At 35.4% G+C, this 24,774-nt stretch overlaps 1 protein-coding gene across 3 annotated transcripts in view; it reads right to left on the bottom strand.

Annotated features, from left to right (window-relative positions):
• The window catches only part of LOC110456002, a 132,563-nt gene that overhangs the window by 59,373 nt on the left and 48,416 nt on the right, over positions 1 to 24,774 (bottom strand). For 2 of the 3 annotated variants that reach the window (XM_021506512.1, XM_021506510.1), the window contains exons 8-12: positions 21,993 to 22,144; positions 19,662 to 19,667; positions 15,317 to 15,352; positions 5,942 to 6,028; positions 5,233 to 5,397 (exon numbers count right to left, since the gene is read on the bottom strand). In XM_021506512.1, coding sequence (XP_021362187.1) covers positions 5,233 to 5,397; positions 5,942 to 6,028; positions 15,317 to 15,352; positions 19,662 to 19,667; positions 21,993 to 22,144 — 446 coding nt within the window. The remainder of the gene's footprint in view (positions 1 to 5,232; positions 5,398 to 5,941; positions 6,029 to 15,316; positions 15,353 to 19,661; positions 19,668 to 21,992; positions 22,145 to 24,774) is intronic. The other variant, XM_021506511.1, reaches the window with a different exon arrangement.

The following is a 24,774-nucleotide window of genomic DNA, read 5'->3' on the forward strand; positions in this document are numbered from 1 at the left end:
GACAAAGAGAGAACATTCAGACAAAGAGACAACATTCAGACAAAGAGAGAACATTCAGACAAAGAGACAACATTCAGACAAAGAGAGAACATTCAGACAAAGAGACAACATTCAGACAAAGAGACAATATTCGGACAAAGAGAGAACATTCACATGAATTTTGATAAAGAACTGTCCGGTACATCCTGAGTGATAAATAGAACTGTCTAAGGACAGACAAAGGGTGACTTGAACGGACATCATCTGATGTTTGTTGGCTAAGGAGTAGACAAAAGACAGCAGTGAGGAGAAATAAGTTCAGAATAAGGGCATATCTACACAATGCAGAAGCGACTCTAACGAAGGAACGTTATTGTTTGTTTAGAACCCAATAAAGTTGTTTGTCTATATTCATGATCCTTTGGTCCAGTTTGCCATGCATTTGGCCTGTTTTCTGTCATTCTTGAAATGAGTTCAGTTCCCATGGGGATCTTGTAAATAGGATTTTGCTTAACACGCTTTTTCTATGTTGCCGTTTGTTCTCTAGCAGAGAGTCATATTGATGTCCAGACAAATACAATCAAATCCTCTACAACAATGGGGCAGGTCATGTACCACTACTGGGAGGGTCAAACGTTCACATTCTGAACCATTCAAGCAGGTCAAAAGTTCACATTCTGAACCACTCAAGCAGGTCAAACGTTCACATTCTGAACCACTCAAGCAGGTCAAACGTTCACATTCCATACTACTAGTTGTTCACACTGTTTGTCTAGATATGTTGTAAAGAGATAAATAAGATAACAATACATGAAAACTTCTCACTTGCGAAAACATTGTCAGGTTTGATCAGTATGTCAAAATTGGACGTGTTTCAAACACACAGAAAAGTGATCATCCAGAATGCATGAATTTAGACGACAGATTTAAATGAATAATCTGATTAATTTCTGTTTTCTTTTGAACTACGTATCTAATTATTATACACAGATTGTTAATTATATCAAGAGATCATTTTTCAGCTGTGTTCGGTTAGGACGAGTCGGTGTGTTCGATATTTTCCGTTATCTGGGAGAAGGACCACAGGCTTTAGAACCAATTCCATTAGGACATTGTGAGGATGTCAGGAGATGTCTTGGCACCTCACCTAGTCCACAGAGCTGTCGACGCCCATTGAACCGCGACCCCTCAAAGTTCCACACATATCGTAGCATTGATCTCCATACACAGCAGTGACAAGACACCCTCTTCATCATTCAAATTGAGATATTGGCAGCTCCCCCTGGTGTGAAGGGTGATAATGTCTCTGGTCCCAATTAACAGATTGTCACAGTGGGACTCCTGTCTACCCAGTGTTCGTATCTACACGGCACACGTCACTGTAGGATGTTTCCGAGGCTTTCCGATTCACCTCCTACAGTACCTAACGTGTCCTTGGTTATATACGCATCAGTCCGAATTGATCCTCAAACTGCTGTAGTAAATCCCCACAAATTGAAAGGGTTTCATTCCATATACGTCCTTAAAAAGTTAAACCTTGTCAATCGAACCCCAAGCATAGTCATGATCCAAAACAAAATCACAGAAAGTGTTAATGGGAAGTGTTGAAATGACAACATTTGATCTCTCAAGTGTTGATTCAACAATCCTTGATCACAGAAAGTGTTAAATTGACAATACTTATCACAGGAATTATTGATGATATTCAATCATCATAGAATTAAGGTCCCTTGATCAAAACATCATAGAATTAAGGTCCCTTGAACAAAACATCATAGAATTAAGGTTCCTTGATCAAAGCATCATAGAATTAAGGTCTCTTGATCAAATCTTCATAGAATTAAGGTCCCTTGATCAAAACATCATATAATTAAGGTCCCTTGATCAAAACATCATAGAATCAAGGTCCCTTGATCAAAACATCATAGAATTAAGGTCCCTTGATCAAAACATCATAGAATTAAGGTCTCTTGATCAAATCATCATAGAATTAAGGTCTCTTGATCAAATCTTCATGGAATTAAGGTCCCTTGATCAAAACATCATAGAATTAAGGTCCCTTGATCAAAACATCATAGAACTAAGGTCTCTTGATCAAATCATCATAGAATTGAGGTCCCTTGATCAAATCATCATAGAATTAAGGTCCCTTGATCAAAACCACTTTTGAATCAACAACACTTGATCACACAAGAATTGAATTAACATCATTTAATCTTGAAAGATCTTCTTTAGAATTTGTATTCTCCTCAGTTGCATCAAATTATGTGTAGTATATGCTTAACATCCAGGTACTCATAATCCTACCTATGAAATCATGTATCATTTGGAAATCCTTTCAGCCAATCACATCGTGGCCATCTCAGATTGAACATGCATAATTATACCAGCCAAGTCTATACTGGGTTATTTCCTTACCAAGTTTCACAAAATCTCTGATCATTCCTTTGAGAGATGTAATTGGGAAACCCTAATCCAGAGGCTAACAGTTACAACTACCTGTAAGGTTCGACCAACCAAAGGGGAGACTAAAGTTGCAGGAAATGCATATTGATTTACCGCTGATATTTGAATATGCTTAAAAGCTTAAAATTTCAGCTCACAAAAAACAATCCTGTATTATAGAAATGTATTCTATTGTAAACATCCGGTAGCCCCAAAAACAAAGGAAAATAACAGGATTTTCTTCCCTAAATCAGCTTAGAATTTTCAAACAAAAGACCAGAGAAACATGAATTAGCTCACAAACATCAAACATCAAAAACAACAATGTTTTTCACTGAATATGACATTACGTTTCTTCATGTTTTTAAAAGATTTCACCATAAACATATACCAACATCAAAGATATCTTTATTTAAATCTTGAAGACTAAACTCAGACCTAAAACAAAACAGAACTCTACCAACATCTGGTAAGCACACCCTCCCCCAGATATTACAAATTGTCTATTGCATATTAAAATGACTATATATCCCTAAAATGTATTTTGCCGGAAACATTAATCTGGTAAGACTGTTCAAGACAAAGGTATTAAGATTTTGAAAAATTATGAGTTAAGCAAATTTGACAGACAAAGGGAAATGCTATTTGTTACTTCACACTGTGGCAGCAGAAGTTTGTGAGACCCATTAGTGGCTGTCCATTAGCCTGTCAGAGCTGAGCCATCACTTCATCTCAAAATGGCTACCGACAGCCCCACCTGTCTCCACAGATTTACTTGTACACTCAGTGGTAAACTGCTGGCAGAGACCTGTCTCCTCAGTCCTCGCATAGAGTGGTGAGGGTTGGTAGAATGTACTTTATGTTACATGTGACCTTGAGCCCAGGATAACGGTCATTAGAGTGATATATACGGATTCTTTTCACCTCTGTGATATTGACCTGTATTCGTCAAATCAACTTTTGGATAAATATCAGGAAAGAGACATATAACACTGTCTAGTTGTCATAGAAGAGTTGAACAGACACAATAGGACAGACACAATAGACGATTGAAAATCCTGTAAACTGAAGTCTTCAAACTAAAATGATCCTGTTACCAGGTGTATTTCTGTTGCTTTTATAGCTTGTAAAAAGTTCCACTTCAAACTTCCCTTGGATGGTGTGATTTTGTTTTTTTTTCCAACTGAACCTTTTCCTTACTGGTATAATTTTAAGTTTTCTGTAGAACTTTTCCTCTAGACAGTGTAGTTTTAAGTTCTCTGTAGAACTTCCCTTGGCTGTTGTGATTTATAATTCCAACTTTCCTTCCCACTAGTAATGCCTTAACCTATCATAAACCCTATGGAAATATCTACAGCATTAGGTATTGTGGTAAACAACATTCCTTACACTGTCACCATTGTACTGTATCCCAAGACATTCAAATTTTTCACCCTTCGACGGTAAAATCCATTTTCGACCGATATCAGATTTGTCCTTCACATTTTATTTCTATGTACATTATATTGTTTATAAATATTCGCTGTAATGATGAATTTGAAAAAAGGCAAAAAATTAAACTGCGGCGAAACTTTCCAGGCATACTGTATCTTGTTGAAAAAGTTTACGATATTTTTGTGCTGTTGAAATTTTTTCACTAATTTTGTGTTCAATATTTCATGGAAATATAATAGTGCAAGTATAATGACACACTATGAAATATACATATGCAGCAACATTGTGATCACAAAAACTTTAATACTGCAACTTATTTGACGGGTCAAACCATGTAAAACTACTACTCTTTTACATCAATATTTTCTCCATCAAACAGTAGGTGGTTACAACAAATCTATGGCCAAGCTGTTCTCATCCCTTTTTTACAAAAGCATGGAACTGGTACCATCACATAAAACTCTGGTACTATACTGTAGATATACAGAACAATAACGACAACTGAATTATTGGTGGGGTTTTTTTTCAGTGACAGCTACAAGGAAATGCAATCATCTCTGTCTAAAAAAACGTTCAACTCTCTCAAATTTGTTCCATCATCTCTTGGTTACCCTCATGTAAAAAATCTTTTAACTTTGTACTCCCAACTCCTTTGTTTTAGGTAATCCAGGATTACTCATCTCAACAGTTACAGTTAAAAAGAGCGTAATCATCTTACAAACCTGTAAGTGAGTACTCCGGAGGTGTAAACTAGCTATCTCAGCATCAATTACCATGTTCATTTCCCGTATGTACCAGAAATTGTTCACGTGATCAATGTGTGGGCTAGAAATTAAATCGTAATGTTTTTCATCTCTATCTCAATAGTATTAGTGCGATTGTGCTGTCCCTCGGCTGTTGGGTGTTACGTGAGAGTCTCGGTGTTACGTGAGAGTCTCGGTGTTACGTCCGTGTCTCGGTGGGAGTACACAGTACTAGATGCATTATATCCTGTGCATCCACTGCTGTCAGATTTGATTGCCTACTTATCACATCGCCAAATGTTCATGAGACTTGAGGGAACACCACCCCGTCACTGTTCTTAAATCACGGCCCTAAATCTGTCACCAAGACACGATTGTCGTATCATAAAAACAGACAAATGTGGCACATTCACAAGCCAATGTGCTGATAAAGAAACGAAAAATCCTCAAAGCAACGCTTTACTGCCAGGATACCTACCATAAAGCAAGTCTGACGAATCCTTGACTGCGTTTTACTTTTGAAAAACCTAACCATATTTTCTCCACAAGAAAGGATATTTTAGAAAACATTTCTTCCTCTGAAAATAAAGTTTGCTCTTTAGTCACAAATTTTACAACAGAAATAACTTACCTCATCTGACTCGAAGACATGACAGAGTATTTTTGCCTGTTTCTTTTGATGCAATATTTCTTCCCCCGGACTTGACAACAGTCGGCGACGGGCCATGATGACTAGGATGTCGCCGATGTCTGCGATGTAGGATATCGTCCTCAGAGAATGGTCCATCATTATTTCCTGCATACATTAGAGTGAGGTGAATACTTGAAGATGATTTGTTCAAACAAACATTGCGATGTTAGATAAATATTTCAAATAATGTTAAGTAATACAATAGCAAAATCATATTAAAAAAAATCACGACATTCAACCCTGAATTCCCTGCGCCACTGTGTGCCTTTATTTCCAAGTTCTTGCATAAAACAACCAATATCTGTTCAGTTCCTTGGATTAAAATCTAACGTTTCTTTTGTTTTTGTGAAAAGTTTAACAAACTGCTCAACAATATTACATGAATTCTTCACAAGATGTTCATAAATTAAAAAGAGAAACATTTCATTAAACACTCTAATAATAGTACTGTTCCTAACTACTCGAGTATACATCCTTATTTCAAAAATATTCCATGTTCTGTTAAAAAAGAATCACAAGGATTTATACCTGAAAATGTTACATAGGTATAATGTTACATTTGAAAATAGACAAACTGGTTGTTTCAAATAAGCGAACAGGCCCCTGGTAAAAATGAACACCCCCTGTAGCTATGTTATACAGTGATTACCTGCAGGTCAGTATTGAGGACCATGATTTTCTCTGTCGACACAAACAGGTCCACCGCTGTACTTGGCTGATTCTCACCCTCTGGTGCCTGGGGGAGGAAAGACGAGATTTTTTTTAATACGCTGCACACCTATTAATCACTGTTATCATGAAATTAAGTTGAGAAAAACATTCGTTAATATTTCAAGGATATACTTCACTAGATATACTGACACAGGAACTGTCAGAGGTTCAAATTTAACTCCAGACAACAATTTGGTAAATGTTGCCAACATGTTCAAATTGTAATTACTATTTCAAGAAAATGCATCATTCACCATCGGTATCCGTTAGTGACTCAAATTCTAATTTAACTTTCACATGCATTTCAGAGATAAAACTATTTACTGTAACAATATAATATTTTTATAACTCTTTCCAACACAACACCAAATTAAATTCTACCTGTGGGGATTGAATTTTAAATTGAACACCAATAATGTAAGTCATAACTCCAGCTCTCATGAGATTATCAATTTTTCTGTGTCAAAATTTTAATTTAAACAAAAATCATACATTTTTTTTTAACACTGCATGTAAATGAAATACAACATAGTGTAATCCAGTATTTAATTAAATTGGTATGTCTCCCAAAAATCTGAATGTCCTATTCTAGATTAAGAATCCCTCTGTATGAAATTTGATCGTTCCACCAACCGGAGAAAAAAAAGAGGTATTGCAAATGATAGGAATCCCCTCGCGTGAAGACAATCTGTTGGACAGCCTGGCGAGGCATCTGTCCAATAATACCTATACTTATGTATCACTGTGGTAAATTCTGTGATAATGAATTCCATTTTATCTGACACTATTTAAATACATGTATATCCGAATTTCTAACGTATGGAGTTTGATCAAAATTCAATTCAGAAATGAATAAAGTTTAATTATGACAACCATTTTCTTTAAATAATCCTAATCTTGTAAGGAAAGCAGAGAATTAGGATCCCGATGGTGAATGGTACAAAGTTTACATAGTTACACCTTCAACTCATCCGTGTTCTAGTTGCATTATCACAGCATTACAATATTGTTCATTATAAGCACTTAGGATGATTTTTGAAAATTTACACTAAGGCATGAACAAATATATATTTGCAAACTGCATGAATCTGCTAAACCATCAATGCTAAAATTGATATATTGTGTGAAATGAAATACAATAAAATATATCCAGTATGGATAATATAATGGTAGAAGTGACGTCTGCTTTCCAATTCCACACCTGATTGTGTTTCAATTAATTAAACCCGGAGGATTTACTTTCATTACAGAAATAATTACACATACATATATCCCTTGTTAAATATGCCTAAATAAATATTTGTGGCATATTTGCTTTCCAAATATTTTCTCTTCTCATAGATAACACAAAATCATCATCTCATAAAAACAGGAGTGATTGAAATATACCATGTCTGATCATTCAACATTAACCATGTTTCACTGAATCAAAGATGTAACAGTGAAAACCTGTAACTTTGGACATTTTACATTCAAACTAATTCCTACAGCAAACTTATGGAAGTATGCTACCTTACTGTGACATGTACCAGGGGTGGATCCAGGAACTTTGAAAAGGAGGCTGAAAGCCTGTGTGCATGCTTTGAATGGACAAGCTTCTTTCAAAGAGAAACAGATATTTAGAAAATCTTGTATTTTATTCTTACTGTGTTTTGATAATATCTTAAAACACAATTTTTAAGTCTTTTACTTTAGACCTCTTGTTATTTTGACCTCTTGTTATTTGATCATAAGTAATATTATCTAAAAGTAAAATCAACCATTATACCAGTGGCGGTCATATAATGAATATTGTCGAGCAAAGCAAGGCAGGAACTTTTGTCTAAATTTATGAGTCCCTTTTTTAAGGCCAAGTACAGCGAGGCAAAAATAGTTTTTAGAGATTGTTAAAGTATAGATTTTCAGTTCAAATAGCTATGTGACCCTATCACAAATTTTTGATGACTAAAAATGATGGTGTCCACAAACCCTGAATCCACCCATGTGTACCTCTTCTCCAAAACAGTTCTGCTTAAGAACATGTAAATGTCATTTCAGGTAAATCTGCATTATGAGACACTATTACCGGTAATTAAAATTATGTTAAGGGGGGTACCTCTAACACAAATCACAGGTATAATGTAAAAGGTAGAATTCATCCTTAAATATCTAGTGATTTATCATCAAACCTCAGGAAAATGTTTCATCAAAGAAAATTAAACAATTTCCTTAAGTACATATATAATAATTCAATCGCAAAGTAATTTGTGTATAAGCAAGAAGTTATCTACCCAAAGTAAATATCACAGAAAAACAATAGCAATGGTTAATATCTTGTGTAGAAGCTTAACAAATACAGAACAAAATCAATGTTTGCTTGTAGAATGCTTCACTTGGTAAAATGAATTTCAGAACCTGAGTCTTATCAAACGATTGAAAAAATTCAACAGACATAAATCAAATGTCGATTAAACTTAAACTGTTATAATGTCTTAAATATCAAATACATGAGCTAAATGCCATGTAGATCTTTAAAGAATTTGGTAAACAAGTTGTGTAAATATTAAAACAAACAGCTTCTCTCATATACCGTATTTAACCCATGATAAGCCTGGAGTTAATGGTCAGTTCTTAGAATTGGGTCAGTAAAGGGCTCTGGGCTCCTACCTTAATTTTCCACAAAGCGCTGAAGAGGACCTAAAGACTATAATTATATGATATCTGTTTTGAGGCAGAAATGACCTTATTTGAAAAATCTGTTTTAAAAAGGTGAGGGGGTGTGGATTATTAGAAAATATGAGCTTATCTCAAGTAAATACGATACTGAATTAAAGTGCATCATTACAGACTTCTGACAAGGTATACTGAAATATCATTGTTCCTATATATCGTGATGAAATAGACTGAGGATCTTACAACAAAGGCTTTGGATCTTAAAAAGCTTAAAGAAAAAAAGCTGTGTTCACAATAAAAATTAAATGTCAAATTATCAATATTTTGGTGTTCACAATAATGTCACAAGCCAATACAATATAACTAATTATAAGCCATGTTGAGTGTCCATACTATAATGAACAGGCAAACAATTGGATATCCTCACTTATTTATGATACCATGTTACTGCCGATTCTCCATTTGAACTCTTTTCCACACACACTTACTACCCTGCATGAGCTCCACGTTAAAACGATCTTTTTGAGGCGTCTTTTTAACATATGTTAACCTTGAATATCCTGTGTGGCCCCGTTTTACCAGTACCCTATCTGGGTCCCCATTTCTACAGAAATGAATGGGGCCTAATTATAGAAATTAATCATTCCCTAAACGTAACCCCTCAGAATATGCGTAGGTGTTCGCTATAAATTCTAGAATCAAATTCAGTTGAGTGAGATATGAACAAAGAAATAGGAGATCTCCCATGAACATATGTAGGGCTTACAAACACTCTAGAGAATATTCAAAATCACTTTTCATGCAATAATGGAACTAAAAATCCCAGACATTTTTTTAATACAAGTATGAACTGAGATATTCCTCAAAAGAGTTCAATATTATCTCTTTAATAGGAGTACATTGTATAACAAATGACTATCACTTTTCAAAAGAAGAATATTAAATGAACATCAAATTCAAAATGTGTTTTAAACATCATTCAATTGGAATACAAATTTCAGAAGAAAAAAGTATCCAGCCATTCATTTTAAATGCCATTAAGTGTATAAAAATGATTATTAGGTAAGTTTTAAAAGCATGTAAATACTGACAAACTACTAAATGGAAGCGAATGACAAGCAGGCAACTATATCGAATTACAACAAGCTGGATGAAGTGGGCACCTGTTTAACTGGGTTATCTCCTCCTTGATCACTGTCTGTCTGACTTTCCGCCTTTGCAGCGGCCTAAAATAAAACTCACTAGTTACTTGTCTGTCTGACTTTCCGCCTTTGCAGCGGCCTAAAATAAAACTCACTAGTTACTTGTCTGTCTGACTTTCCGCCTTTGCAGCAGCCTCAAATAAAACTCACTAGTTACTTGTCTGTCTGACTTTCCGCCTATGCAGCGGCCTAAAATAAAACACACTAATTACTTGACTGTCTGACTTTTCGCCTTTGCAGCAGCCTAAAATAAAACTCACTAGTTACTTGTCTGTCTGACTTTCTACCTTAACAGCGGCCTAAAATAAAACTAACTAGTTACACTAGTTACTTGTCTGTCTGACTTTCCGCCTTTGCAGCAGCCTAAAATAAAACTCACTAGTTAGTTGTCTGTCTGACTGTCCCCCTTAACAGCGGCCTAAAATAAAACTCAATAGTTACTTGTCTGTCTGACTTTCTACCTTAACAGCAGCCTAAAATGAAACTCACAAGTTCCTTGTCTGTACAACTGAACACTGACATAAATCAAACTCGCTAGTTACTTGTCTGTCTGACTTACTACCTTAACAGCAGCCTAAAATGAAACTCACAAGTTCCTTGTCTGTACAACTGAACACTGACATAAATCAAACTCGCTAGTTACTTGTCTGTTTGCCTGTCCAACTGAACAGACATAACGGGCTAAAATAAAACTCACTAGTTACTTGTCTGTCTGTACTTGACTGTCTGACTTTTCGCCTTTGCAGCGGCCTAAAATAAAACTCACTAGGTTACTTGTCTGTCTGACTTTCCGCCTTTGCAGCAGCCTCAAATAAAACTCACTAGTTACTTGTCTGTCTGACTGACCCCCTTAACAGCGGCCTAAAATAAAACTCAATAGTTACTTGTCTGTCTGACTGTCCCCCTTAACAGCGGCCTAAAATAAAACTCAATAGTTACTTGTCTGTCTGACTTTCTACCTTAACAGCGGCCTAAAATAAAACTAACTAGTCTTGTCTGTCTGACTTTCCACCTCTGGAGTGCCCTTAAATAAAACTCACTAGTTACTTGTCTGTCTGACTGTCCCCCGTAATAGCAGCCTAAAATAAAACTAACTAGTTACTTGTCTGTCTGGCTTTCTACCTTAAACAGCGGGCTAAAATAAAACTAACTAGTTACTTGTCTGTCTGGCTTTCTACCTTAAACAGCGGGCTAAAATAAAACTAACTAGTTACTTGTCTGTCTGACTTTCTACCTTAACAAGCGGCCTAAAATAAAACTCACTAGTTACTTGCCTGTCTGACTGTCCACCTTAACAGCGGCCTAAAATAAAACTAACTAGTTACTTATCTGTCTGACTTTCTACCTTAAACAGCGGGCTAAAATAAAACTCACTAGTTACTTGTCTGTATGACTTTCTACCTTAAACTGCAGCCTAAAATAAAACTCACTAGTTACTTGTCTGTATGACTTTCTACCTTAGTCTGTCTGACTTTCCGCCTTTGCAGCAGCCTCAAATAAAACTCACTAGTTACTTGTCTGTCTGACTGACCCCCTTAACAGCGGCCTAAAATAAAACTCAATAGTTACTTGTCTGTCTGACTGTCCCCCTTAACAGCGGCCTAAAATAAACCTCACTAGTTACTTGTCTGTCTGACTGTCCCCCTTAACAGCGGCCTAAAATAAAACTCGCTAGTTACTTGTCTGTCTGACTTTCTACCTTAACAGCAGCCTAAAATGAAACTCACAAGTTCCTTGTCTGTACAACTGAACACTGACATAAATCAAACTCGCTAGTTACTTGTCTGTTTGCCTGTCCAACTGAACAGACATAACGGGCTAAAATAAAACTCACTAGTTACTTGTCTGTCTGACTGACCCCCTTAACAGCGGCCTAAAATAAAACTCAATAGTTACTTGTCTGTCTGACTTTCTACCTTAACAGCAGCCTAAAATGAAACTCACAAGTTCCTTGTCTGTACAACTGAACACTGACATAAATCAAACTCGCTAGTTACTTGTCTGTCTGACTTACTACCTTAACAGCAGCCTAAAATGAAACTCACAAGTTCCTTGTCTGTACAACTGAACACTGACATAAATCAAACTCGCTAGTTACTTGTCTGTTTGCCTGTCCAACTGAACAGACATAACGGGCTAAAATAAAACTCACTAGTTACTTGTCTGTCTGTACTTGACTGTCTGACTTTTCGCCTTTGCAGCGGCCTAAAATAAAACTCACTAGATACTTGTCTGTCTGACTTTCCGCCTTTGCAGCAGCCTCAAATAAAACTCGCTAGTTACTTGTCTGTCTGACTTTCTACCTTAAACAGCAGCCTAAAATAAAACTCTCTAGTTACTTGTCTGTCTGACTTTCCGCCTTTGCAGCGGCCTAAAATAAAACTCACTAGATACTTGTCTGTCTGACTTTCCGCCTTTGCAGCGGCCTAAAATAAAACTCACTAGATACTTGTCTGTCTGACTTTCCGCCTTTGCAGCGGCCTAAAATAAAACTCACTAGATACTTGTCTGTCTGACTTTCCGCCTTTGCAGCAGCCTCAAATAAAACTCACTAGTTACTTGTCTGTCTGACTGACCCCCTTAACAGCGGCCTAAAATAAAACTCAATAGTTACTTGTCTGTCTGACTTTCTACCTTAACAGCAGCCTAAAATGAAACTCACAAGTTCCTTGTCTGTACAACTGAACACTGACATAAATCAAACTCGCTAGTTACTTGTCTGTCTGACTTACTACCTTAACAGCAGCCTAAAATGAAACTCACAAGTTCCTTGTCTGTACAACTGAACACTGACATAAATCAAACTCGCTAGTTACTTGTCTGTTTGCCTGTCCAACTGAACAGACATAACGGGCTAAAATAAAACTCACTAGTTACTTGTCTGTCTGTACTTGACTGTCTGACTTTTCGCCTTTGCAGCGGCCTAAAATAAAACTCACTAGATACTTGTCTGTCTGACTTTCCGCCTTTGCAGCAGCCTAAAATAAAACTCACTAGTTAGTTGTCTGTCTGACTGTCCCCCTTAACAGCGGCCTAAAATAAAAATCACTAGTTACTTGTCTGTCTGACTGTCCCCCTTAACAGCGGCCTAAAATAAAACTCACTAGTTACTTGTCTGTCTGACTGTCCACCTTAACAGCGGCCTAAAATAAAACTAACTAGTTACTTGTCTGTCTGACTTTCTACCTTAAACAGCGGGCTAAAATAAAACTCACTAGTTACTTGTCTGTCTGACTGTCCCCCTTAACAGCGGCCTAAAATAAAACTCGCTAGTTACTTGTCTGTCTGACTTTCTACCTTAACAAGCGGCCTAAAATAAAACTCACTAGTTACTTGTCTGTCTGACTTTCCGCTTTTGTAGCGGCCTAAAAAAAAATCACTAGTTACTTGTCTGTCTGACTTTCTACCTTAACAGCAGCCTAAAATGAAACTCACAAGTTCCTTGTCTGTACAACTGAACACTGACATAAATCAAACTCGCTAGTTACTTGTCTGTCTGTCTGTCCAACTGAACAGACATAAAACAAAATTCACTAGGTACCTGTCTGTCTGTCTGTCTGTCTGTCCGTCTGTCCAACTGAACACTGACATAAAACAAAATTCACTAGTTACTTGTCTGTCTGTCTGTTCAACTGAACAATGACATTAAATCAAATGCCAAGAGATAGGTACACAACACACCATATATGGTAGTGAATGTCATAAAACATCCTGGACAGAACGATGGGATGAGCTGACAAGATTGTGGTCCTTTATATAATCTGCCTGGTTTCATTGATAATGGACCATCCTAGCAACAGCTTATTAGCAGGGGCATAAAATAAACTTCACAAATGTTTGTCTGGACTCTGACTGCCCACCTGAAGTGGCCATGGTTTGTCTGACTCGTTAATCTGGAAAAAACTTTCCGACTTTCCAGACGCTTATTTTCGGGATCTGACAATCGCTAATATTCGCCAAAGTTTGCCATTCAATACGTCATTTGTAAAGTTTTTCATGATTTAATGAGACAAAAGTCTACTTTACAATATAACCTTCTGACCTGTTCACAATAAGTAGAGGTGTATTTTTGTGGCAGAGACAAATAAAATCATTGCTGTTTTCCATCTTGGACCAAATACAGGAAAGAAATGGACGTGCGGTGACCCTGCACTAGATGTACGTTCATTCCTGTCGTCCAACAGGACCCTCACAATACCATATCTACGAGGTCCCTAAACATTTACTGTTTGATGTTCAAGAAGTATGTTTCAATCTGTCAATGAAAATGTCCTAACAAGTACTTACATGCCAAAAGCATTTGAATGTTTGGATACGGGTAAAAGTTGGGAAATACTTTTCGTACAGATGTAATTCTGGTCATTGATCAGAATAACTGTAGTCATCACTGCAGATCAGGATATTTTGCGTTAAATTTTGGTTTAATTCGTTAATGAGGTATAAGTGTCCAAAATTAAACTTGCCAAAATAAATCAAACACTGTAACAGCAGCGGAAGGTTACTGGTAATATCATAAATCTTACGTATTCATAAGGAAGAGTCAAAAAGCTGAACAGTAGACCTGTTATAAAATTCTATGCTTTATAGACTTTAAAAGCATTGTGTTTCTTTCAACATTAAATCAATAATAAATACAGTAGTTAAGACCATACAGAACTATGAAAAGCAATAAGTTGACACATGTGGAATTGACAAAGGCAAAATTAAACATCCAAACTCAACACACATTTTTGAGAGAAAAAAGTTGACACTTCGTAGCAACATCAAAAAATTCTTATTTACAGTTCATAAACAACATTTTCTTTACAATTTTAATCTAAAATTAAGACAAAAAGTCGCAACTTTTTTCACTTAAAACAGTTTTTTTAGGACACCTTTCTCATTTTTTTCATACCAATTCAAATTTTTCATGATCACTTCTTTATTACAAAGTCTCTTTTTATACCTTCCTAGTTTTTCCTAGTCAGAAGGTATATAGTATTCTTCAGCAACAAAATATGTCACAAATCTTGTAAAAAAACCATCCATATATTCATACAATATCTCATAACAAAAAGTGTCACTGGTCCTGTTATAAATGGTCATAATTAACAAACATCTATATCACACTTTTGATTGGACAGTTGTAAAACATACTAAATATTGACAATGTAAATATATATAGATATATTACAAACAACACACAAGATACTTATGACAACACAGATCTATTGAAAGAGAAAAAAGCCACAGAATAAAAAAAAAAAAAAAAAAAAAAAAAAAACCACAGAAAAAAAAAAAAAAAAAAAAGTAAAAATAATTTGCAAAATTAGAAAAACGCTGTGATTTTAACAAAAATATGAAGACTACTTCACGACTGGTCGTCCGAGATAAACCCATACACAGGTGGACCTGTATAAGGCTCCCTGTATAAGGTGAACCACACAGGTAAGATGTGTTTCAGGTAAATCTATAAATACCTGAAATTTTTCACCAAAATGTAGTGCACCAAGTGTCTGCAAAAATAAGTCAAAACTTGTAAATCATACAGCATCTACAGTAATTTCAGCCTCCTCACCGGAACAAGGCTCGATGATCAACTATCAAAATAGCCTTAAAAAGCAACACCGAAACTTTACTTCAGGTGTATTGAAAGTTCTAAATAGGAGATAAAAAAATCAATCTAAAAGCTATTTTAATTTCTATGAGTCAAAATATGATTAAAATCAGGGGAGATAATAAATGTAATGAAGTAGACTTTAGTTATCTAATTAAGGATATATGTATTGTTTTGCTATGAATCTTTTTTATAGAAGAGTTCCACACTAGAAACCTTCCACGAATGGTGGTTTGGACTTCGTAAACAATATGTTTGAAATATAAACAGAGAAATGTATGAATTGATATCTCTTAATTCAAGGAAGATTACTCACTTCTACAAATTCCATGAATAATATATTATGTAACAACATATCATAACTTAGTTCTTGGGACAAAATAACAGGGTTTTCATTTTCTCATTTATGTCTTTCAAACTTCAGTTAAATATTGATAAATACTATGTTTGTTTGTTTCATTATTTAACTGTAATTCTGCCTGTATTATTGTTTAGTATTAGATTTGGCCTAAACACATTTTCTTAAAATATCTGAATATATTTTAGTGTTCAGTGAAACCTGTCTAATTTGACAGCCTGTGGGCACATTGTATTGGTCACATAATGTCGGAATACATATGTAAGGTTTTATTTCATACTTTTTATAAAAGTAATTTATTTTGCTAGTTTACACAGTATATGTTGGAATACATGTTCGACAAACTTTACATTTTTTCTTTAAGTACATGCATGCTAAAATTTAAGGCCAATCATTTTACTGCGAAGAGGATGTTATTTCAAATGGTACCCTGTACAGGTTTAACTGGTTAAGTAATAAGTTGATAAACCAGCCCAACTCTTTACATCAAAATCAAAGAATGATCCTTTGATGAAATTACTGAGCTTCTTTTAAAAGGCAATAGATAAATAATTCATAAATTAAGGACGTAACATTCTTTTTTCCATAATTAGTGTGAAACTAAGAATATCAAATATCTTCACCCAATAACTTTACATTTTACAAATAAGTGGTATTTTGTAAATGGTTCACTGTTATTAATCCTTCCACAAAATAAAATATAACAATTTGGTACAATTGTTCTTCCGAAAATGCCAACCTACAGAAATGTTTGAAAACATTCATTGAACTCAGTGAAAATAACATTAATCCATTATACTTTATGGAAAGATTAAATGAAAATGATATCAGTCGTTGATTTCGATCTCCAGTTGGTCTAAAAATCCTTCAAATGCCAAAATAATCAGGTCCGACTTAAACAGGGAACATTGCTGGAGAAATAAAATGCCACGAAACAACTGCTGAAAGGCTAATGTCATCATCGATTTCAGAATTCAACTGAATTTTTCAACAATTACGCAAAATATTTAATGACACATCATTTAATGAAGAAACCATCACTGGTTCAGAAATCCATTTTTTTCTCTCAGAATTTTGCTGAGGGGAATGAGGTATAAATTTTCCAATTATTTTTATGGTGTTTCCCAAGCCTAGATTTGTGACAGCATTGCATGTCAAAAAGGTGCAAAAAATGTCAGTTGCTTCCTCAAGGGAGCTGTCATTTATCGGCGACAGTTGATTCTAGCATTCACTTCCTTATTACCGCCTTGAAATCAAATTTCAACTTTTAGCAAGACGGCTGTGAGTTTTAATTATATGTTTTTGTTATTTGATCATTTTTGCCGAGATATTTTTTATTCATCATGTCATATAATAAAATTCAAAAAAAATACCCTAACCTTCAAATGACCATTCCACAGTGACCTTCAAATCATAAAATGGCCTTGACCTTTGACCTCAGAAATCTAATGTTTAAATGACAATGACATGGACATTTGTAGTGCAAAAAAATCAAGGAATAGTACTAAAGTTGTGTATTTTTAGATGAATTATTTGTTCAATGACTTGCAACGAAAACAAAATACAATGAACTTGATCTTTGATGTTCGACCTTGACCTTGTTGGATTTAAAAAGGATATTGTATGACTATAGGTGAAACATAAAGCATAACAAAGGTCAACACCCTATATAATCATGCTCAATACTAAATCATGGAAACATTGGATACAGCCTAACAAGAGGCCCAGAGGACCTGCTTCGCTCACCTATCCTTGTGTATAGTAATTGAAAGTGAAAGGTAATGGGGAAAGTCTGTATTAGTTTTCTGGTTTATAGGACCAATAACACTGATGTGATGGCAATTATTAATTTGCCTCATAATGATAAAGTACAGTACACAATTCTTTGTTGTTGTTTTTTCAGATGCAAACTAGAACTGCAAACCAAAGGCTAACCGACCCCCCGCTCCTATATAAACCAAAACTGTAAGTTAAAGGCTTACTAAGGCAAAGCATTGCAAAGCAATCCATAGTCTCCCACCAGTAATGATTTCTTTATTGACTGAGCTGTACACTTATATAAGTATACAGGTCATTGACATACTTCCTGTGCCAAAACATACCTACATACCAATTCGTGTTAGCCCTGATGAACCAGTTTTGCTGGAATTGTCCTATTAGTTAAGGAAGAGATGTCAGGACACAGGTTTTGTTTTTTTTCATTTTTTTTCCAAATTGAATATGTTTCTTGTTGTCTGGGTTTATTCCCAATGTTGTTTTAAAGAAAATCTGCAGACAGACGGATGGACGACCAAAGCTGTGCCATGGCCTAAACTCACTTGCCCTTCACACAGGGGAGCAATAACAAAATGATATATTCACAAAAATATCTTGACATGAAGTATTTACAGTAACATCTACATGCAACAGTGTCATTGACAAAACCAAACCTGTCCATTTCTGGTAAAATAAAAACGGAGCTTACAAACAAAGTTCAACTCAGTAAAACAAACCGATAAATCCTATTTCCTTTCTGTTAATCAATATGACTATACCAACATACAGTAAAATCGCTGCAGTCTAAAAAGAGAATACTTATTACTTATTAACTTAGCAGTTAACGCGTGACAATAAATATCTTAAAGTAATTCATAGATGAAGCTTAATTCTTCAAAAGTAACCTTGACCTAAAAACCATGATATAACTAGTGAAGAACTGACATATGCTACCCTAATAAACATCTGGTTTGGGATCATATGCCCAGTTATAGTGCTCGAAAATAAACCATACTTAATATTCCAGAAGCGAACCTACTTGTCAAATTGGTCTACCTGGTATTCATTAGCTGTCTACATCTTAGTTTGGCAACCAGAAATCACTCGAGATATTCCTCTTCCATTCAAGTTTGGTTTAGGTCTGATGTATTGTTCAAGAGATACCATCCAGATATCAACGTTTTCACAAATTTCAATCTATTTTTAGCGTCTGTGACCTTGATCTTTGACCTAGTACATATGTATGTCCAATCTCAATACATATCTTCCTCTTTCCAAGGGGCACCAGCAATTTAAGTTTGCTTTAGATCTGATGTATTGTTCAAGAAATAGAAGCAGGAAACCAACATTTCCCCGAAATGTGTCTATTTATACCCACTGTGACCTTGACCTTTGACTAAAGAGATTCAAAATTCAATAGGCCTCTTCTTCTCCCTTTTGGGGATCATTTACCCTAATTTTGGTTACATACAATTTATTAATATGGACACAATATTTTTCAGACGAACAGAGACCAAACGAGACACAGATGGAAAACTTGCGACAACAATTTGGTTCTAAGAGCACAAAAATCATAACATGCGTTATAAAATTCTAGCAATATCTGACATTGAATGGCCTTGACCTTTTTACCTTAATCGTATGTTTAAGCAAATAACATGAAGATAATAGTAATACAAACTTGTATAAGCAGTTTTTTATCAGTATGCCATCTGACCTTAGCTTCACCTTTAATATCAAAACATTCATCATCAAGAACATAAAATGCCTCCATTTTCAAACAAGATAACAGGACTTGCACAGTATAACCTGTCTTATCTGACCATGCCCTATTTCTATGGTAAAAGAACCTGTAAAATCTGAACACTGATTTATTCCGACAGGAACTATTAGTCCCTGTGGTATTCACTTTCGACAGGTTTCACTGTATTAGAATTGTCTACATTGGACAGGTTTCACTGTATTAGAATTGTCTACACTGGACAGGTTTCACTGTATTAGAATTGTCTACATTGGACAGGTTTAGTTTGCTACGTGACACACTGTACGAGCTGGGAGATAACGGACAACAGTGAAGGACAATACTGAGACTTACCGACGCCTGTCAACAGGTCAGCGTGGGAAACAAAGGCAAGCACAGATTTATACATGTACACAGGAAATGCTAATCATACAGCACCCTACTGTCTTAGTGGTGTAACGCTTTTTTAAGCTTCATGCAATGTTTCAAAATATATAAGCCACTTATTGGAAATACATATATTTAAACATTGGAGAGAATTTAACTTAATAAGTTTTTTGTCATAACAGAAAATCATTTAAGAGATTTTGAAATAATAAGAATTATAAAGAATTCAAACAAAAGTCTGTGTTGTTCTAGTTAAATCTTGTGTACCTGTTTGAATGAAACAGACCAACAAATTCCTACAAATTCCTGTTTATGATTATAAACAAAATCACAGCTCTCAAGAAAGAAAAAAATCCCCAAAATTATTTAAGCCAATCAGAGGCCACATTAGCCAATTTAATGTTTTCAATCAAAGCAAAACAAAATGTGGAAATATTGATAATGAAACCAACGGACAAAGAGATTACTGATAATACAATTCTGAATAGATATTTCTTAAGATGTTGTACAGGAGAAAAGTTGACAGAGCAACTGAAGCTGAGCACCATTTCCATATCCCAAGCTTAAACGACTAATCCCAAGGTAAAAGTACCACACCACCATAAACAACAATGTGCCCAACAGTAAGAGCTGTGACAACATACTGAAGCCATTAATAGCTGACTATTTTGTCAAAGATCTCATGTTCACTGGCTATCTACATGAGCACTATATAGTCCTTGTGTTAAAGCTGGGCAGTCACTTTCCTTTCTTTGTGCTTCTACCAGAACTTTTACAAAACAACAGCATCAACAACAATAACTTGACTGCTGTTAGTGTTGTTAATAACCTCTAGTAGTTATAAGTCATGTAATGTACTAAATCTCTTATTTCTTTCTGATGAGAAATGGTTAAAGCTTTACAAAGTACCCATGCCAGAACAACACAAAAGGCCCTAAACCACATACAATTGAAACCTGGATTCAATTCTCCTTAATCATTTGCCACCCCATTCCTGTAGATCAGCCATTTTTCAACGTTGTGTTTTTAACCTAACAATTCCTTAAATTTGATACCTCTCCATCAAATGTATTCAAAATTGTACAACGGCAGTGTGACCATGTTTTACTATAGATTAAATTAGTAGATATTAAGTTGAATAAAATTTCTGCTAAGTTACTGAAATACTTCCTAATTCATCATCAGCACCAAACATGCTCATCTACATAGACAAGCAAAGGTATTTCAACTCACTCAATTATCATTTCTATAAATTAGGCAAATCACTGAAACAATTGAACATCAACCAAATTCTTACACTTTAAGTGAAATAAAGTAAAAAGATATTTACATTATTTTGTTTTAATTTTAACTAAATTACTAATTTAATTGCCATAAAGTGAATCTAACTAAATGCTATTCCTCCACATGATCACTTTTCCAAAATAAACATATGGATATGAATATTCAGCAGAAATACATTAGAATATGTAATATATGTAACTCTAAAATTAAATATTTAACATACATAGAGACACCAATTGTAGACAAACATGAAAACAAAAATGTGCCATACTTACATTATGTAAAATATTAATATACAAAAAAGTCATCGATGTGAAAAAAGAACACATGTGATTGTCAGCATGTCAACCAACACTTTCAATGGTCTACACCTGTTTTCACACAGGCTTTCAATGGTCTTCACCTGTTTTCACACAGGCTTTCAATGGTCTATACCTGTTTTCACACAGGCTTTCAATGGTCTACACCTGTTTTCACACAGGCTTTCAATGGTCTACACCTGTTTTCTATAGAAATGCAGATTCTCACAATTAGGTTACCAAGTAAATGTAGTCACTAGTTTGGCTTGTCAGTCACAGCCCACATCATTACATTCAGCTTCCAGTTTTCAAAAGAGGTGATGGCCCTTGCCATGGGGAATAGTCTTGTAATTGGGTCAGTAAGATTTTAAGTTAAAAATAATCCTTTCAACTTTCCATTAAAAGAAATACTGCAAAAACTGAACCCTTGTTAGTATGAGCATTAAAGCTTCTCTTCTCAAAGAAGTGAAAGAAATATATTAAACTGGTTCCTTTTCTTGACCGCCCAGAACTCAAATTAAAAGACTTCTGTGATACGTACATTTGATAACAAAAATTGAAGATCTAAGATTTTTCCCTTATCCAAGGCAGCAGACCTCTTTAACTCATTCAACCCTGAAGACACATTTGAACTCTTCCAATTCATAGGTTGGACTAGTTCATTATGAAATTTCAGGGGTCATTGAGTTAAAACCGTATCAAACACCATTCTGACCTTGATTCTGCCAACGGCTTCCTGAGCTTGCATCATGCGGAGAGCCTTGGAAGGCTGGCCTTCGGAGATTAGCTGGGTAGATCCGAGGTATTTCGCACGGAACAGGACACCCTCTATCAAGACTTTATGGTTGTCAGGGTCACGCAGCGAAACTGAAGGAGAACACAGACAATTTAGAATCTAGAGGGACAGTCCAGGTAGATGCATACATTGTTTAAGGTGTCACAAATATGTACATGTAAGAAGCATTTGATTGATATACAACATTTAACCAGACAGTAAAATTTCCTTTTAAAGCATCTCAAGGCTTACACATCATCAGCCGATCGAAGATTTGACCTTCTGTTTATTTACAAACATTCCATTTACAAATGAAAGACAACACAGATGAACTTTGTAAAGAACAAAGACAATATGAGTTTCCACTGATTTTTTTCAAGTATTTTTACGTACATGTAGTATTTTTCATCACTTTCTTGTTATGAATTAAAAATGAGGTGTGTAATATGATACAAAAGACAGTCTCATTTGGTTTTGATGTACGACTAAAATAAAACATCTCTATGAGTTGTCAGCAGTACCAAGTCAGTGTGTATGGTGTATCTGCATGGTGATGTGGCCCAATACTTCAACAAATGTATGCTAGAACATAGAGGGGTTCACTGTTCCACTGAGATGTTACTTAACGATGTGGCCCAATACTTTAATAAATGTATGCTAGAACATAGAGGGGTTCAGTGTTCCACTGAGGTGTTACTTAACGATGTGGCCTAATACTTCAACAAATGTATGCTAGAACATAGAGGGGTTCACTGTTCCACTGAGGTGTTACTTAACGATGTGGCCTAATACTTCAACAAATGTATGCTAGAACATAGAGGGGTTCACTGTTCCACTGAGGTGTTACTTAACGATGTGGCCCAATACTTCAATAAATGTATGCTAGAACATAGAGGGGGTCACTGTTCCACTGAGATGTTACTTAATGATGTGGCCCAATACTTCAACAAATGTATGCTAGAACATAGAGGGGTTCACTATTCCACTGAGGTGTTACTTAATGATGTGGCCCAATACTTCAATAAATGGATGCTAGAACATAGAGGGGTTCACTGTTCCACTGAGGTGTTCCTTAATGATGTGGCCTAATACTTCAATAAATGTATGCTAGAACATAGAGGGGGTCACTGTTCCACTGAGATGTTACTTAATGATGTGGCCCAATACTTCAACAAATGTATGCTAGAACATAGAGGGGTTCACTATTCCCCTGAGGTGTTACTTAATGATGTGGCCCAATACTTCAATAAATGGATGCTAGAACATAGAGGGGTTCACTGTTCCACTGAGGTGTTCCTTAATGATGTGGCCCAATACTTCAATAAATGTATACTAGAACATAGAGGGGTTCACTGTTCCACTGAGGTGTTCCTTAATGATGTGGCCCAATACTTCAATAAATGTATGATAGAACATAGAGGGGTTCACTGTTCCACTGAGATGTTACTTAATGATGCGGCCCAATACTTCAATAAATGTATGCTAGAACATAGAGGGGTTCGCTGTTCCACTGAGATGTTACTTAACGATGTGGCCCAATACTTCAACAAACGTATGCTAGAACATAGAGGGGTTCACTGTTCCACTGAGATGTTACTTAACGATGTGGCCCAATACTTCAATAAATGGATGCTAGAACATAGAGGGGTTCACTGTTCCACTGAGATGTTACTCAATGATGGGTTCTTTTCTGATTTCTGTCACACTATCCTAGTTTAGATCTTTGTTGATGTATAGGAGAAAAATATTGCCAGAATTCAGTGGGATTTCATCTTTAAATAGATATATCTTCTATTTGCATTTCAAAGTTGGGATTTTAATTCGTGTTCATTCCTGTATAAAAAAACACCCATTTGTACAACTGATCAAGCCAAGAGCTCCTTCCTTTTTGGTTACAACTAGGAGAAGTATGTACACTCTTGTCATTACTTTTTATCAGGGTTTTACCATGCTTGCCATATGCAAAGAATTCAGACCAACAGCAGATAATGTTGCTCAATTAGAGGAAGACTATGTTATGGATGAGTGTTAGCATTCAGACAATGATAAGGTTTCATTATGTTTTGGGAAATATAAACTACAGAAATGCATATAAATTATAATATAATAAGTTTGATAAAGAATACACTTAAAAAAAAAAGTTTTTGTATGATTTTAATAACTTAAAATCAATAATTCTTCTTAATCAGTTTTTAATCAGAGATTCATTTAGCAACAAATATTTTTATCATTTATCTTTTCCCCATCCAAATTTAGAAATAACAACATTTCTAGGAAATAAACCCCTATGAAGTTCTGTTTTTCTGTCATTGCCCACTGCTATACGGAGCCAGAATTCCCGGAACAACAACATCTGGGAATGACATCGTCTCAATCAATCATTTCCTGTGCCACTGTTTCTATCGTTAATGCCATGTACAGATATATAGAACTTCTTTGATTCCATATACCCTTCGGCAAGCAATTTCCCCGAGTTCATGAAAATATTTTTCCTATTTGCTCAAAAGTTATTCCTGCGCAAAACACAAGATAAAAGGTTTTTCCAATTCCAGAAATCTTTTCCTGAATTCACTTAGAATGATGTTGCTCTGACAACTTAATGCTCACATCACAGTTTGCTTCCCAGCGGAATTCACTCCTTTCCTTTGATATTAATGGTCGTTACATATTAAGTAAGGAAGGACAGAACATCTGTATCCCTTATTATTATCAAGTCACATTT

This window comes from Mizuhopecten yessoensis, unplaced genomic scaffold (genome assembly GCF_002113885.1).
Source record: "Mizuhopecten yessoensis strain PY_sf001 unplaced genomic scaffold, ASM211388v2 scaffold8449, whole genome shotgun sequence".
Taxonomy (NCBI): domain Eukaryota; kingdom Metazoa; phylum Mollusca; class Bivalvia; order Pectinida; family Pectinidae; genus Mizuhopecten; species Mizuhopecten yessoensis.